The sequence below is a fragment of the Etheostoma cragini genome, chromosome 23, assembly GCF_013103735.1.
Source record: "Etheostoma cragini isolate CJK2018 chromosome 23, CSU_Ecrag_1.0, whole genome shotgun sequence".
Classification (NCBI taxonomy): domain Eukaryota; kingdom Metazoa; phylum Chordata; class Actinopteri; order Perciformes; family Percidae; genus Etheostoma; species Etheostoma cragini.
In genome coordinates this window covers 15,533,221-15,548,604 of record NC_048429.1, presented here as the reverse complement: position 1 = coordinate 15,548,604, position 15,384 = coordinate 15,533,221, and the positions used below count along the sequence as shown (strand labels likewise).

At 40.6% G+C, this 15,384-nt stretch overlaps 1 protein-coding gene across 3 annotated transcripts in view; it reads left to right on the top strand.

The window, feature by feature from the left end:
- slc38a2 (solute carrier family 38 member 2) overlaps nucleotides 1-12,344 on the top strand; it is a 14,015-nt gene extending 1,671 nt beyond the window's left edge. The window contains exons 2-17 of one of the 3 annotated variants that reach the window (XR_004655451.1): nucleotides 87-217; nucleotides 370-454; nucleotides 562-677; nucleotides 3,611-3,684; nucleotides 3,789-3,881; nucleotides 4,504-4,579; nucleotides 6,565-6,647; nucleotides 6,804-6,862; nucleotides 7,903-8,070; nucleotides 8,185-8,264; nucleotides 8,406-8,506; nucleotides 9,337-9,461; nucleotides 9,580-9,724; nucleotides 9,912-10,009; nucleotides 10,540-10,711; nucleotides 10,773-12,344. Coding sequence is in view for 2 of the 3 variants with exons in the window: in XM_034863384.1 (XP_034719275.1) it covers nucleotides 96-217; nucleotides 370-454; nucleotides 562-677; nucleotides 3,611-3,684; nucleotides 3,789-3,881; nucleotides 4,504-4,579; nucleotides 6,565-6,647; nucleotides 6,804-6,862; nucleotides 7,903-8,070; nucleotides 8,185-8,264; nucleotides 8,406-8,506; nucleotides 9,337-9,461; nucleotides 9,580-9,724; nucleotides 9,912-10,009; nucleotides 10,540-10,656 (1,542 nt within the window). In the remaining variant the exon portion in view is untranslated. Of the gene's footprint in view, nucleotides 1-86; nucleotides 218-369; nucleotides 455-561; nucleotides 678-3,610; nucleotides 3,685-3,788; nucleotides 3,882-4,503; nucleotides 4,580-6,564; nucleotides 6,648-6,803; nucleotides 6,863-7,902; nucleotides 8,071-8,184; nucleotides 8,265-8,405; nucleotides 8,507-9,336; nucleotides 9,462-9,579; nucleotides 9,725-9,911; nucleotides 10,010-10,539 lie in introns of all 3 variants that reach the window. The other 2 variants (XM_034863384.1, XM_034863383.1) reach the window with 2 other exon arrangements.
- The last annotated feature ends 3,040 nt before the right edge of the window (nucleotides 12,345-15,384 follow it).

Genomic DNA, 15,384 nt, shown 5'->3' with positions numbered 1-15,384 from the left:
TATATATAAAGTATATTAAATTTATATATATAAATATATAATTTAATACATAATAATTAATCAAAATGGTCTTTTTTTCTTTTCAGTTCTGAAGCATGACAGCTGCCAAAACTGAGATGAGCCGTTTCAATATCTCTCATGAAGAAGACACCAGCAGTTCCAACAGCAACGAGTACACCCCATACCCGGACTGTCCTAGGAAGGTCCCCCTGGGCGGGTGAGACTGGCTTTAAATATATGTCAATAAGATACAAAATATATATATGTATACATGTATATTTTTAAATAAGCCCTTATTTTGAAGTAGGAACTGAACATCCTGTGTACACGCATTGTTTTCTCTATATCCTCTTTTGTTCTTGTTTAAAGCCAATTCTCTGACATCGATGGAGAAAGTCAAAACTTCCTCCCCGAACACAACCTGCAGGGCAAGAAGAAGTATGAGACTGAATATGTAAGATGATCCTTATGTAATGATAATCTGATCCTTTGTCTTTAATGATCACGCAGGTGTGTCCTCATTTCCAAACTGTGAGCCTTTTTTTATTGTTTTCCCCACAGCACCAGGGCAATGCTTCCTTTGGCATGTCCGTCTTCAACCTGGGAAACGCCATCATGGGCAGCGGCATCCTGGGTCTGTCCTACGCCATGGCCAACACTGGCATTGCCCTATTTGTGTGAGTTTCTATTTCTAAATTAGGTTCTTTTCCCCAACAGCTTGTAGTTTTCTAGGGCTGTCAATCAGTTGAAATATCTAATTGAGATTAATCGCATGATTGTCTATAGTAAATTTGCGATTTATCGGCCATTTTTGAATCTGTTCTACATGTAGCTACTTTAAAAAGGATATTTTTTAAAGTTTTTAATGTTCAAGAGGTATTTGAAACTCAGTTCACATGGACAGTACATGTGAATTACTTTATTCTTGTGGAGAGAACCATCTGCAAGGGCTTTGGAACTGACTCCGCCATTCAAAAGACCCTTTCCTTTATCCATTTCTGCTCAAGGAGCTTTGTTTCTGCTTACTTCCCACAACACTACTGCAGCTCCGCTACCTGACATCCCAAACTACGGAGGGGCCCGAGGCCCAAATCCTACAAGGCACGTGCGTTAATCCGGCTTGAAAGCAACTAGGGCCTTTAAAAGTAGATTTGCATTAACTCGGTCATTTTGACAGCCCCACTTTCTTCACATTAAAACTGAGAGTATAAAAAAACATCTGGTGGTAATGCCAAGGTAACTACAACACATACATGGGCATCAGAGAAAAGCAGAACTCAAGGTAACAAAACAGTCATAGGAGGATAAGGTTTAAAGTAAAATGAAGAGCACCACTCAACGCGTTCACGGTTTAGTTTCATAGTCTGGATCCAGCTGAGGCGAACAAGAGCAGGTGTGGTTTTGTCTGTGGCATCAAGGTTGCAGGTCATGATGTATCCTAAGTATCTGTTTGGCTTTTTCCCCGCCAGCAGTGTGTGTGTGCATGTGTGTGTTCAATCTGCAGCCGCTTGACCCTGAGCAGCAGATTACACCAGGGTTGAAAGTTTACAAAAGTTTTTAAGTACTCACTATCATGTTTGCAGTAGATATAACTGTGGAGATAGTGTTATTTTCAGTGGGAAAAAAAGAGGAAAGGAAAGTCCCTTTCCAGGGAAATTGCCTTGGAGAAAAAATGTTTCTTTTTTATTAGCACTCCCCTATTGGTTATCCAGAGCAATTTGAGATCAGAATGCCTACCGTGTCTATCGCTTAATCTCGTTAAGAAGTTCAGTTGTACATTTATTTTAGTGTCTGCATTTCTGAGCCCAATTTCCTGCGAGAAACCACCACTTATAACAGCACTTTTCTTTGGATCCCACTTTAGAACTACTGTCTGAGGCCATCAGAAACTAAACCAATGAAGTGTCTTTTTTTATGTAACACATGTGTCCAAATACGAACACATGTACTCCTAGCTGGTTACTAGCTTTCTTTGGGTGTCACCGAATGACAATGTGTACATTTCCAACACAGGGAGTGGCAGCAGAAGCAGCTTAGCTGAACTAATCCGACTGCATTTGGGTCAGGGTTATGTAACGTACTCTCGCAGGAGATCATGAATGAGGCACGTCATGGTACACGGTGAGCCAGCAGGTGACCAATCGGGGCCCTACAAATGCCGAAAGTTGGGGATTACAGAAACCCTGAATGAAAGATAGCTTGTCTGTTTGCGTTTCGCAACACTGGTGCTTGTCTCATTAGGATTTTCAGTTACACAAAGTTAAGTAAACAGTTCCAGAAAATCCAAGGCATATATTTGTTGAGTCCAAGTATGGAAAGCGATAAAAAAGAATTAACCACTTGGATGTCACAGACAGACAGACAGACAGGCGAGTGGCCAGCCAGAGGCTCAAAGCAGATCCGTGCGTACACGCATAAAGGAAACGCCGAGCCTATCCACCCAGGTCCTCTAATGGCCTGGAGATTCATTTCCACCTGGACTATTAAATAGCTGGGTACATACTGCTGGCTCTTCAGCATCCCAAGAGTGCTAAGACAATGTCGTACAGGGAAACCTTTTGTCCTTTGAAACCCTGCTGATGCAGCATGGACGGAGCCAGAAGTTGTACATATTGGGGGCTCGTCCCAAAGTTTTGGATGAGCCCAGAGGAGATTTTTTTGTCCAATTTACAACAGCTATATTTATAACTATATTTTCAGCTATTTGAGGTAACAATATGCCAAAAAATCTGTACACTGTTCAGGAAAAACTTGATAGTGGCCAAGAAAGTCTTCTTTGTTCAGAAACCAGAACACGACAGCTGAGGATGACTCATTGTCCCTCCTGCCACCTAAAAGGAAGTTAACATTGTCTGTTGTTATTTTTAAGTTACATACCATAGATAGCATTATCATCTTGGAAACTGTACCATGCTGGGTTTAGAGTTCACAGAATGAATGTTGACAATGACAAATTTGCTACATTCAAATCCGTCCCATAATTATCTGGGCTGCTCTAATTGCAAATCAACCATTCCCAAAAGAGCATTATCGCAATTATATTGGATTTCTTCAGGGAACAGCATAATGGTAGATAAGTAGTTAAGAAAACATTCTGGGCAAGTTTAGGTTTGGAAAGGTTTAGGTTTCGGGAATCGGGATTGGGAAGGAAAAAATGACATTGGAACATCTATAGTCAAAAGTCTCTCATTGTGGACATTCTTTGCAGATAAAAAAAAAGTTTGAGCTAACCCTTCACTGGCCTCTCTTTGAGGTACCTTCTTGAATGTATCAGTATCTTAGTAGAAATGCATGGAATTCCCTCATCCTGCTGGCAGATTCTTCCAAAAGACAGAAGATTTGAGTCATGACAAGGGTACATTGGTGTAAGAAACGTATTCTGCACGTCCAGCAGAGGAAAGCCCAACGTTCCCGTTAACTAAATCTCAATGTGTGTGTATACCGCAGCCGCTGTAACACATATGTCATTGAATTGGCCTTTAAAGTCACATGTTCACGCTAGAGATAGTGTCTATTTTCAGTCTCTCATTGATTTTGCCGTTTTTGCTTGTGATGTCCATCTCGGTTGCTAGTCAACATTCAACTAAAGATCCCTTTTGTCTGTTTACAGGATTCTCCTCATGGCCGTCGCCATCTTCTCCTTGTATTCTGTCCACTTGCTGCTGAAGACGGCCAACGAAGGAGGTGCGTCTGTCAGATAGACATGTGTTCAAACATGCCACTGGCTTCTTGGTGGTGTTTTTGTGCAATGCTAAATCTACCCGCTTTGTGTATTTCTTCTTCAAAAGGTGCACTGGTGTATGAGCAGCTGGGTTACAAAGCCTTCGGGATGCCGGGGAAACTCGCCGCTTCCATCTCCATCACCATGCAGAACATCGGAGGTGAGAGACTGTTGCATTGTAACAGCAAGCAGGCCTGTAACAATGGTTACGTCATTGTCGCAATTATTTGCACACAACTGCCATTCTTTTGTTTAACATTAGCTAAAATTGCAATTATGTAAGTGGTTGTTGGTGTTTTGTTTTTGTAATTGATAATTGATAAATTTAAAATAAAGAAAATATTATATATTAAATATTAAATATTATATATTAAAAATACTACATTTTATAGTAATAATGAGATATGGGTTACTTCATAGATGTATCCTGGGATTCATTCAAAATTTAATTTGTCTGAAAAAGCATTACATAATTTCTTTAAAAAATTGGACTAAAAGAAACATATATTTTGGTAATCGCTGTTATTTCTAAGACAATTAATTGCCAAAAAAAAGTGGAATTGTTTGAGCTCTAACAGCAAAAAACCTTATGTAACTATAATTGAACAACTTTTCTTCATTTATCCACCCTGTGTTTATCCTACGAGCTACAACACTGTCCATCTTTGTCCATACTGACTGCATGGTGTGTTTTTAGAGTAGCTTTCCCAGTTCCCATCACGGGACGTGACTTGGCTCTTCTACATGGCAATATATACTGACTGCATTTTTTGTCCTCACAGCCATGTCAAGCTACCTCTACATCGTCAAATACGAGCTGCCCATCGTCATTGAGTCCTTTATGGGAGTAGGCAACAAGTGAGTGACCAAATATTTGATCACCTTTCCAAACTCAGAAAACACATTTGACCACCCCGCAGGGCTCGGAAAATTGAAAATAAATGTGTCTTCACGGTGATGTGGCCGATTTGTCTTGAACTTATGTTTACTAAAACAAGGATCCACTCATAAAAACACTGCTCAATAGCGCCAGCGGTGGTACAAAAGTCTAAAAGGGTTGCTTCAACTTTCAGCTTCCTGATAGGACTAATCCTTGCGGGCTGCACAGACATTTCTTTAGTTTTTATATTTCATATTGATTCATTTTAGAAGAATAGAAATATGAAAACTTTGCTGCTTCTGGAGCAGAAAATACATGGGTAAATAAAAACTTTTAGTTTTTATATTGGTAACAAATTTAGGATCATGAGCCAATAATGGAGGTTTGGAACTCTCTCCAACAACTCTTCGACTAGATTTCCAAGAAATCAGTGAGCGGATCAGCCTCAGGCCAGGGAACCGATGAACAGATTTAGTTTTACTGATATAACTGTTAACCAAATGTCAATACACACATCGCAGAAGGGGCTGTTTGCAGGTGCAGGACTTCGAATAATTGGTGAAAGAACTGATTTGTCGGAAAGCTGTGTGTTCGAGCACATAAAAACCCCACAACATCCCCCATCAGAACAAAGATGTTTAAATGAGGTGTAATAGAGAGCAGGAACTCCTGTCTGAGGCACTCGAGGGGAAGTTCCACATCAAGCAAAATGGCTGCCGGTTGTTATTGAAGTGCTGAGGGGGGGTGGAGGACGTTTTAAAGGGATGGACAGTGCTCAGTCGATCCTTCAAAGAGCCCTTTTAGAAGACACAGCCGGTGCCGCGTCGAGACGGAGCGCGCAATGAGCTCACTGCGACCTCACTCCCAGTTTAAAAAATTGATGTTCACAGCTAAAGCTCCTCAGTGCTGCTTTGTCCAATCTATTTCTGTAAGAGATGCCGTCATCCTGCGCAGGCCATCACCGTGGCAGCTGACCCGCACAGCTTTGATCAGGCCTGGAGATGTAAAAGAGAATTCTGACAGAAAAGTGGATTTAATCTGAATGTGTTCTCGATGAAGTAGGTGTTTTTAATGCTAGTTAGTTAACTCTTGGTTCTGGTTACTCAGTGTCTTCAGCTTGGCGAAAGATGACTGCATACGTATATGATCAAAGCTCACTATATATTTATATATATATATATATATATATATATACACATATATTCACAATGTTAAACTAGGACTGGGTGATACAGAGAAAATCCAACATCACGACATACTTGACCAAATACTTAGATGTTGATATTGCGACAATGTTGCATGGTTGACTACTGGTGCTTTGACAGAATTTAATTTACACAATGATATATTTGATAAATACGCTCCAGAAATTATTTAATTACTTAATGGGTAAAGCTAAATAATAGAACAGCTAGAACAGTCTGGTGAGCTCAAAAAATGACATTAGTTTACTGCAATGCAGCCTGTAAAACCAGGTAAAGACAACATTTAGCTTATTACGATATTACAATATCCAAAATCTAAGATTATATGTAGTCTCATATTGTGATATATCGCCTAGCCCTTTCTTAAACTTGAACTAAGCCTGGAAGACAAAATCCACATGTCAAGAACACTGTAGTGTATGCTAAAAATAATAATAATGATTTCTAAACTTTTATCTACTGCCAACAGTACCTTAATAACTTTAAATAAAATGTGAAATACATTAGCGGTTTCCGGCTTTTTGTATCTAAGAAAGGTAAAATAATACTTTGAGGCTTCGATGTTGTTTTGATGTTAAAATTAGATGAGGATGCATGGGAAGTATTTATGACTTCTCATTTGCATTACACAGTAGAGCTTGCAAACATTGAAATAAGAAAAACTTGGTTGAGTGCCCCTTTAATATGCCATGATGTGCACAGTACACGATGTAAACAGTATCACTAACTTGTTCTTGTTTGGTCCTGTTGTGTTTCAGAGAATGGTACACTAACGGTGACTACCTGGTGCTGCTGGTGACCGTTGCTATTATCCTGCCCCTGTCGCTTCTCAGGAACTTGGGTAAGCAGTGGGACTGGTTAGGGGTTGTGACGCACTTGCATGTCTCAAAATGTTCACAACTCAGAGTGAAGTCATACAAGGAAAATAACAGAAGCATTCTGCAGTTTCAAAAAGGAAAAAAACAACTCATGTTTCTGCTTCTGCTTCCGCCTTCAGGTTACCTTGGTTACACGAGTGGTCTGTCCTTGCTCTGTATGGTGTTCTTTCTGATAGTGGTGAGTGAAACCCACCTGCTTCCTTATTTGTCTCACACACACACACACACAAACACACACACACACACAGTTCCAGCTGTTTGGCTTCGTGGGGCACATCAAGTGTGTTTGTGTATTTGTGCGTGATAGTGTAGCACATGCACACACACATACACATACATTTCCTGCACACCCCCTTGGGCACATGAGCCAGCCTGTTGTGCCAGATGAGTCTTAGTCAGAGAACAGAGTTCAGTTTTTCCATGGAACACACAGTGCAAGAGTTGGATTAATTTGTTGGAAAATACTATAAGCCAGAGTCATATAAACATTTAACTTAATGAAATAAAATAGTGAAACTGAAATTTGTCTACAACATTGTTGCCTTTTAAATGATTACACTTCACTTGAAGTTTTCTACATAGCAGTGACATGACACTATCATGAACGTGTCATAAAACATTATAAACAAGTCATAAACGGTTACGACTGGGCACTTTTTTAGTAAGTGTCATTTGGTTTTGTCATGAAAAGTTAGGGTTAGGTTTGGGTTAAAACGCAAGGTTTCTCTATAGAGCCCCCCCTTACAGGTTTCTCTATAGAGCCCCCCTACAGATTTCTCTATAGAGCTCCCCCCTTCAGGTTTCTCTATAGCGCCCCCCCCTACAAGTTTCTCTATAGAGCTACCTTACAGGTTTCTCTACAGAGCAAACCCTACAGCCATGACGATAGTGTGAAAAACTCCATCGCTACCCTGTTAGCCGGTTTTTGAATGGGCGTATGTGTGCAGTGACGTGAAGCAATTTGTTACATCACAAGACCTGATATCAAGCAATCCTTTGTGATGCCAAAAGTTGCAAGGGTGGTTTTTTCGCACACAGGCGCTAGATGACCACTATTAGACACAAAAAACTCATATAGCCATTCCAATAACTCGGTAGCTGTTCAGTTAAGGTAAATTAAGCTTTAAAAAACTGTGTAGTTCCCCCTTAAAGATCTGTTGTATATTAGCCTAAAGTGCCAGCTGATTTAGCCTATAATTGGGTTGTGTTGTCCTTCAGGTGATCATCAAGAAGTTCCAGATCCCATGCCCTCTCTCTGTGGACGTCAGCGCTCTGAACGAAACATTAACTAAAGTGCTGAACACCACCTTGTCCCACCTGAACACCACCGCCGTTGACTACAGCGAAGACGCTTGCACGCCAAAATACTTTGTCTTCAACTCTCAGGTAAAGCTCTTCAAAACGCAAAGCATCTGAAGGATTGAGATTTGCACTAAAAAAAAAAAATATCTCATGGAATACTTGGTGCGTAGATGTTAAATTTGTTGTACCCCCCCCCAGACTGTCTACGCCGTTCCCATCCTGTCCTTCGCCTTCGTGTGCCACCCTGCCATCCTGCCCATGTACGAGGAGCTTAAAGAGTGAGTGCACACTACTTTCATTGTATCACCAAACTGCAAACCGCAGCTGCTGTCTTATCATTTTCAGGAGTTTATCTCACATTTACATGAGAAAAAAACTGGCATCTAAATGAAACATCTCCTCCTCTCTCACCCAAACAGCCGTTCCCGCAGAAAGATGCAGGGCGTTGCCAACGTGTCCTTCCTGGCCATGTTCATCATGTACCTGCTGGCCGCCCTTTTCGGATATCTGACATTCAACGGTGAGTCTCTTTGAGACCAACGGAATTTCATTGTGTATATAGGAATTGATACACTTGCTGTATGCTGCAATAGTTTTGGTATGTAGCTGATTCCCTGATCAACCTGAAATTTAACAATACAAAAATAATAAATGAGAGAATTCATTTTAATTTCTCAAAAATAAATCTAAGGACAAACATATATGGCATCAAAAACATGCCAAAAATTCTTCAAGAACAGATCTCTAGAAGGCAACAAAGAGTAATTGTTAATCGTACCCATGTGGGTTTATTAACAGTCATAGTCATTAACCCAGGGCAGTCAGAGCGGATCAATTCAAATTTAGGAGAAGCGCCCAGGTCCAAATTAAATAGTATCCCTCCTGGCAAAACATCCTCCGCACTCAAGGTTTGTTATGAAAGAGTGTGACGCAGCTAACCAGTGTGTCTCTGTTTGCTATGGCAGGAACATAGTGAAGTTACAAACTGGTTGTTTTAGGGCAGGTAGAGATAAAGAAATCATTGTTACGTTTGTTATAAGCTGCTTGTCTGGTATTGTTTGCTTTATCACACTGAAACAAATGCCCGCCATGTGCTTAGATTGTTAATATAGGGCCCTTTAACTTTCACGCTCACATGAAGCTTTTTTATGCTTAAGTATTTAACTGTTATTTTACATGTTCTCCAAAATATAACAAGAAGCTAAAGCCATACTCGACAGTTTAAAGAGTTTCAAGGATAACTTTTCTGTTTGCTAACTCACTTTCTCCACTGTTGGCAGCATAACAGCCCTTTATTGCAAACTGTACTTGAATCAAGTTCTAAAGGCTCTCTGTTGTTTTTCTCCACAGTGAACGTGGAGCCTGAGCTGCTGCACACCTACTCCAAAATCTACAAGGCCGACGTGGTCCTGCTGATCGTCCGTCTGGCAGTGCTGACCGCTGTCACCCTCACCGTCCCCGTGGTGCTCTTCCCTGTAAGTGTCAAAGACATTGCACTCATCCTATTATTACTGTAGTGAATTTAGTGGGCCACGAGGATAACCTCTCTTTGTGTATATGTCTCTCTCTTTCTCTCTCTCTCTCTCTGCGTAGATTCGTACCTCCGTCAACCACCTCCTGTGCGCCTCTAAGGAATTTAGCTGGATCCGCCACACCATCATCACTATTGCCCTGCTGGCCGGCACCAACCTACTGGTCATCTTTGTTCCCACCATCAGGGACATTTTTGGCTTCATCGGTGAGTGTCTGTGTGTGTTAATGTGTTTGATAATGCCATAAAAAGCATCTCAATTACAACTTTTATTTCTAGCGTCTTATCACAATCAGATGTTATCTGAGGACACTTTACAGATAGAAGTCCAGGCCTCACTAATTCCCAACAATTCCAACAGTGATTGTAATGCAGAATTTCTTCCCTCACACAGGCGCCTCTGCTGCTGCCATGCTCATCTTCATCCTGCCCTCGGCTTTCTACATCAAACTGGTCAAGAAGGAGTCCATGAAGTCCGTGCAAAAGATTGGGGTAAGTTAGTTAGTTAGTTCTTAGATCTACATGCATATAGACGCTTTTTTCATTTTGAAGCAATAGTGCAACATTTGAGATAATAGGCTTATTGACTTTGCTTATTTCTTGCTGAGAGTTAGATCAAACACTGGCAAAGCTTTCATATTTGTCTGTTCAACGTGACATTGTAGCCAGCAGACTGTTAGTTTAGCTTAGCTAAGGCTAGAAACAGGGGGGAAACAGCTAGCCTGCCCAATATCTCTAAAAGCTCACTCACTAACCACGTTATCTATCTCTCTCTCTCTCTCTCTCTCTCTTGTCAGATTCATATATATTATTAATTTATATGTTGTATATATATAATTGCATATTATATATTATCTATACTGTATTTTGGCCATTTCTTATGTTAAGCTAAGCTTATCATTTTATATTGAACTAAAGACTAATAGAGATTTTTCGCTTCTTACTCTTGGCAAAAATGCATACAAGCGTATTTCCCAACTGGTCAAGATGTTAGCTAAACGCATCTTCTTTCTCTTCTCCAGGCCACCGCCTTCCTGCTGTGCGGTATTGTGGTCATGATCGGCAGCATGAGCCTCATCATCCTGGACTGGATCCACAACGCCTCGCCCAGCCAGGACGCTCCCGGCAACGGACACTAAAGGTCCACCTCTCCTGCTGTGGCCTGCCGAGGACAAAGAAGGCTTTCAGGGCTGGGCTGCTACAGCCGCGCAAAGCAACCAAGATCCAAACCTACTGTAAAAGAAAAACAAACGCCACAAGAACTCACTTAACGCTCGGCTTTGACCTCACGAGCGATGAACCATGCCATTCCAAGAGAATGTATCGAACTTTGTACAGTATGTTGTTCTAGGCCACAAAGATGGTGTTTTACTCGTTTTATCATTTTATTGTAACTTTATTTTCATTGTCGTTTTAAGCTCGTTTTTATTTTTTGATGTTCTTTTTGTAGTAATGGTACAGCTGAAAGCAAATATTTGAAGGTGCCTCAAATCAGAGATGACGGCCGAGAGTTCAAATTGCAGCTCACGCTCAGGTGCGGTGGTATGTGTGGCTGTGACCTCGGAGCTCTTTAACAACTAATCCGGCTGAGAAACGTATGTTAATCCCCCCAAAGATGGACAAGAGACAACCGACTTGAAAGTTCATCCTCCTCAAAGGCAATTAAGTTCCTTCCAACATTTGTTGTTTCTCGTTTTTTTCCTTTGCCAAAATTGTATTTGTAAAGCATGTCTGTATATTGAAAAGCACTTACCGTTCAGCACAATTGTGGAGACGTCAGTTTCCATAGGCGAGGCCCACTACACCGCCTTTTCAGTATTCGTACCTAAGGCTTTGTGACCTTGCTTATAGTGTCAGCTTTCCCTCTAAAACCCAATATAAGTCAACAGAACCTGTCTTTTCAAACCCCGACACTGGGAGCTGCAGAGTAGCTCACAAGAGGACTCTCACAGAACTGTATTTACTCTTTATAACCTGCTGAAGATCTGGTTGGAACTACACTACTGCTTTGAGAACAGGGGAGGCCACCCTGTCTCCCCATTCAGGGGGGAGAGGGTGGAACTAAAAATGTTTTTCTTTATTGGAGAACACTTTGAATATGACCACATGCAGTGGTTCTAATATACCTGTTAAACTTGCAAAAGAAATTACATAAAACGGTTGCGCGGTTTTCTGCTTTCAAAACGTTTCACAATGAAGAACTTGATAGGTCGATGCGGACTTGTTTCCCGTCTAGTCGTAAACCTGTCATCTGACAGTGCACTGTGCTTCCGACGCTAACTTAATACATCACCATACTGTTGTTGTCCAACATCTATTTATGGAAGACCGTAAAATCAATGTAATTTAATCTATTTTACTATATTTATATAATATTGTATGTACATATATGTAGATATATATATATCTATTGAGTTCAACTGTACATACACTTTGTTTTCATTTCTCTCTTTTTTTTTTTACAACAACGCATTGGAGCTGTTAAACAAAAGCGACCCCCCCCTTGCTGGTGAATTTGTGATATTGAATTGGCTCCAATACACTGTAACTGTTCACTTCTGAATTATCCTACTGTGTTGACTCTGTGAAAATTGTTACATGTTGAAGCCACTGACATAGCGGCAGCAGTCTTGTTTACTTTTGACCCCTGAATACGAACCCAGATCAGCAACATGTTCTGTACACACATCTTGGTTGGAGAGTATATTAGCCATCTCTTGACTTCAGGAACAAAGAGGGCTTTTGCCACCAGTGTTACACTCTTGTTTCAATGAAACACTATGTATATCCTGTAAATAATGTCCAATTAAAAATCAAAGGTAATCTACAACATGTTGGTGTTCTTTGTCTCCTGTATCAGCTTCTTTTTGTAAAAGAGTTTGTGAATGTGATTTTAAGAAGACAAGGAGTTACATCTGCCGGACCTTCAAATGTCTGGACAGATTGTTGTCAGATTGCTGGTCAGCCACATTAGAGGCCACTATAGGTGGCATGATTTGTGACAAACGCATCACAAATTATGTTTAAAAAAGATTAAGTGTCCCTTTTTTAAAGACCTTTATTAATTGCGGTCTCAATCTAGTTTGTAGTTTCTTCCCAAACACGCATAACATAAATAATTTGTGTAAAACTACAAACGTACGCATTAGTGTAAAAGCATATAAGTTAAATATACTAAAGACAAACTCTGATGATTCAATTCAAGTTTATTTATAGTATTAAATTATAACAAGAGTTATCTTGAGACACTTTACAGATAGAGTAGGTCTAGAACACACTCTATAATTTACAAGGACCCAACAATTCCAGTAATCCCCCCGACAGCAAGCACGGTGTCGATGTGATGAACGATGGCAATAATAGTCCCAATAAAGATAATGGAACTATGACTATAAACAGTAGTTGTAGTAGTTCATGGCTTAGCAGGGCACTGCAGAGCGTAGCTGGGTGTAACAGGGCATAACGGGGCACGGAGCAGGACCATGGTAACAGCTGCAACCATGATTTAGGTGCCACCCTATTCCAAGGACAACTGCTGTGGGAAAAACATGAGGACTTCAGGGAATAACTCCCCAGAGATAGATTAGTAACAAGCATTTCTGGAACATGGATGCACACAGATGGAAAGAGAGAGAGGAGAGGAGGTCAGTGTGTCAAAGGAAGTCCCCTGGCAGTCTAAAACTATAACAGCAGTTCTATAAGGGTTGGTAGATGAGTCTGACGAAGAGAAAGGGATGTTGTGTCTGGAGGTATTCACCCTCCCCCGACGGTCTGGGGGAACGCAGCAAGTTCTCACTCCCTAACTATAAGCTTTATCAAAGAGGAAGCTGGTTCCACAGTAGAAGAGGCTGATAGCTGAACACTCAGGCTCCCATTCTGCTTTTAGAGACTCTAGGAACCACAAGTAACTCTGAATTCTGAGAGCGCAGTGCTCTAGTGGGACAATAAGGTATTATGAGCTCTTTAAGATAAGATGGTGCTTCAGCATTTAGCTTTGTAGGTCAGGAGAAGGATTTTAAATTCAATCCTGGATCTTACAGGAAGCCAATGCAGAGAAGCTGATACAGGATAAATATGACCTCTTTTCTTAATTCTTGTCAGAACACGCGCTGCAGCATTTTGGATCAGCTAGAGAGTCTTAAGGGACTTATTTGAGCAACCTGTGGGAAGAAATTACAATTGTCCAGCCTGGAAGTAACAGGCTGGACTATTGTAATTTCTGGACTAGCTTTTTAAGCATAGTTTTGACACAGGATGTTCCTAATTTTGGCATTTTTACGAAGATGGAAAAAGGCCGTTGAGGTTTGTTTTAAGTGGGCGTTAAAGGATATATCCTAATCAAAATTAACTCTTAAGATTTCTGACAGTAGTGCTGGAGGCCAGGGCAATGCTATCCAGAGTAACTATATCTTGAGAGGATGAGATTTGGAAGTGTTTAGGTCCAAGCACAATAACCTAGTTTTTTCTTAGTTTAACATCAAAAAATTGTAGGTCATCCATGGTTTTATATCTTTAATGCATGCTTGAAGTTTGACTAACTGACTTGTTTTGTCGGGCTTGAATGATAGGTATAATTGGGTGTCATCCGCGTAACATTCTCTTGTCTGCAGCAGTTAGGAGGTCATTAGTCATTTTCCCCAGTGCCGTCTTTGTGCTACAATGCATTCTAAATCCTGACTGAAAGTCCTCAAATAGACTATTGCTATGTAGAAAGTCACATCACGATCAGCAACTAGCCTACCTTCTCAAGGATCTTGGAGAGAAAGGGAGAAAAAGGGGCCATCTAAACGGGAACGTTTAATGAAAACGCAAATTTTTTGCATTGCTTTGGACGAATCCTGTAAACGCACAGCCTGAAGACTCACTTTATTAAAACCTGGTACCAGAGTGAAAACATTGGAAAATAGCGCCCTTGCGTCTTCGTTTGGATATCAATGATCTCATCGCCACACCACTTGATCTCTAGCCTTCGACCTCTTACCCCGCGACGACGTCTCATGACAACAACAATGCCGGACTACATGCTTGTGTTCCTGTTGGAGAAGATAATAAGTCTACTTCGGCTACTAGGGCAAAAAATATACACATATTCTTGAAATGCCAGGGAAGATGAGGAGGAAAAAAAGATTGTTTTGGTGTGTGTAGACATGGCCTTGATATAGGTCTACAGTTGGCTAAGACTTTAGGATTGAGGGTGGGTCTATATCAGAACTGTTTTATCACAGCTAATTTAAATGACTGTGATCAAATCTAGCGTTGAAGTGGTAACCATGGGTAACACTTCTTTAAGTAGCCCCGTTGGGATGGGGTCTAATCGACACGCAGATGGCTTAGCTGAAGAGACCTTTAACATTAACTGTTAAATGTATATATATAAAACTTTCAAGTTTTCACGAGGTTTGCTTTAATTTGCGAGTTTGGGAGTTATACCAAGGTGCTAGTTTGGCTTCTTCATCTTCTTTTATTCCTTTTCGGGAAAGTGTGTGGTGGCGCTGTTCAATAGCTGCTGCCCGGAGGCTTGCTCCAACCAAATTTAAATTCCTCGTATGCGTCCTCATACCTGGCAAATAAAGCTGATTCTGATTCTCTGTTTTATTAAGACACAGTGCTAAGTTCAATGTAGTTGGAATACCTTCCTTAAATGTCGCTACAGCATTGTCAAATAGGTATCTGGTGTAGAAACTTTAATCTAATTTTGTATAGTTGAGTAGTAAGAATTCAAAAGGTATTAAATAATGATCTGATAACAAAGGATTCTGAAGAAATCTTCCATTTTGATGCCTTATGCCAGCACAAGGTCGAGGGTGTGGTTAAAACAGTGAGTGGCCTTATGCACACTCCGATTGAAACCAATGGAATCTAGTAGT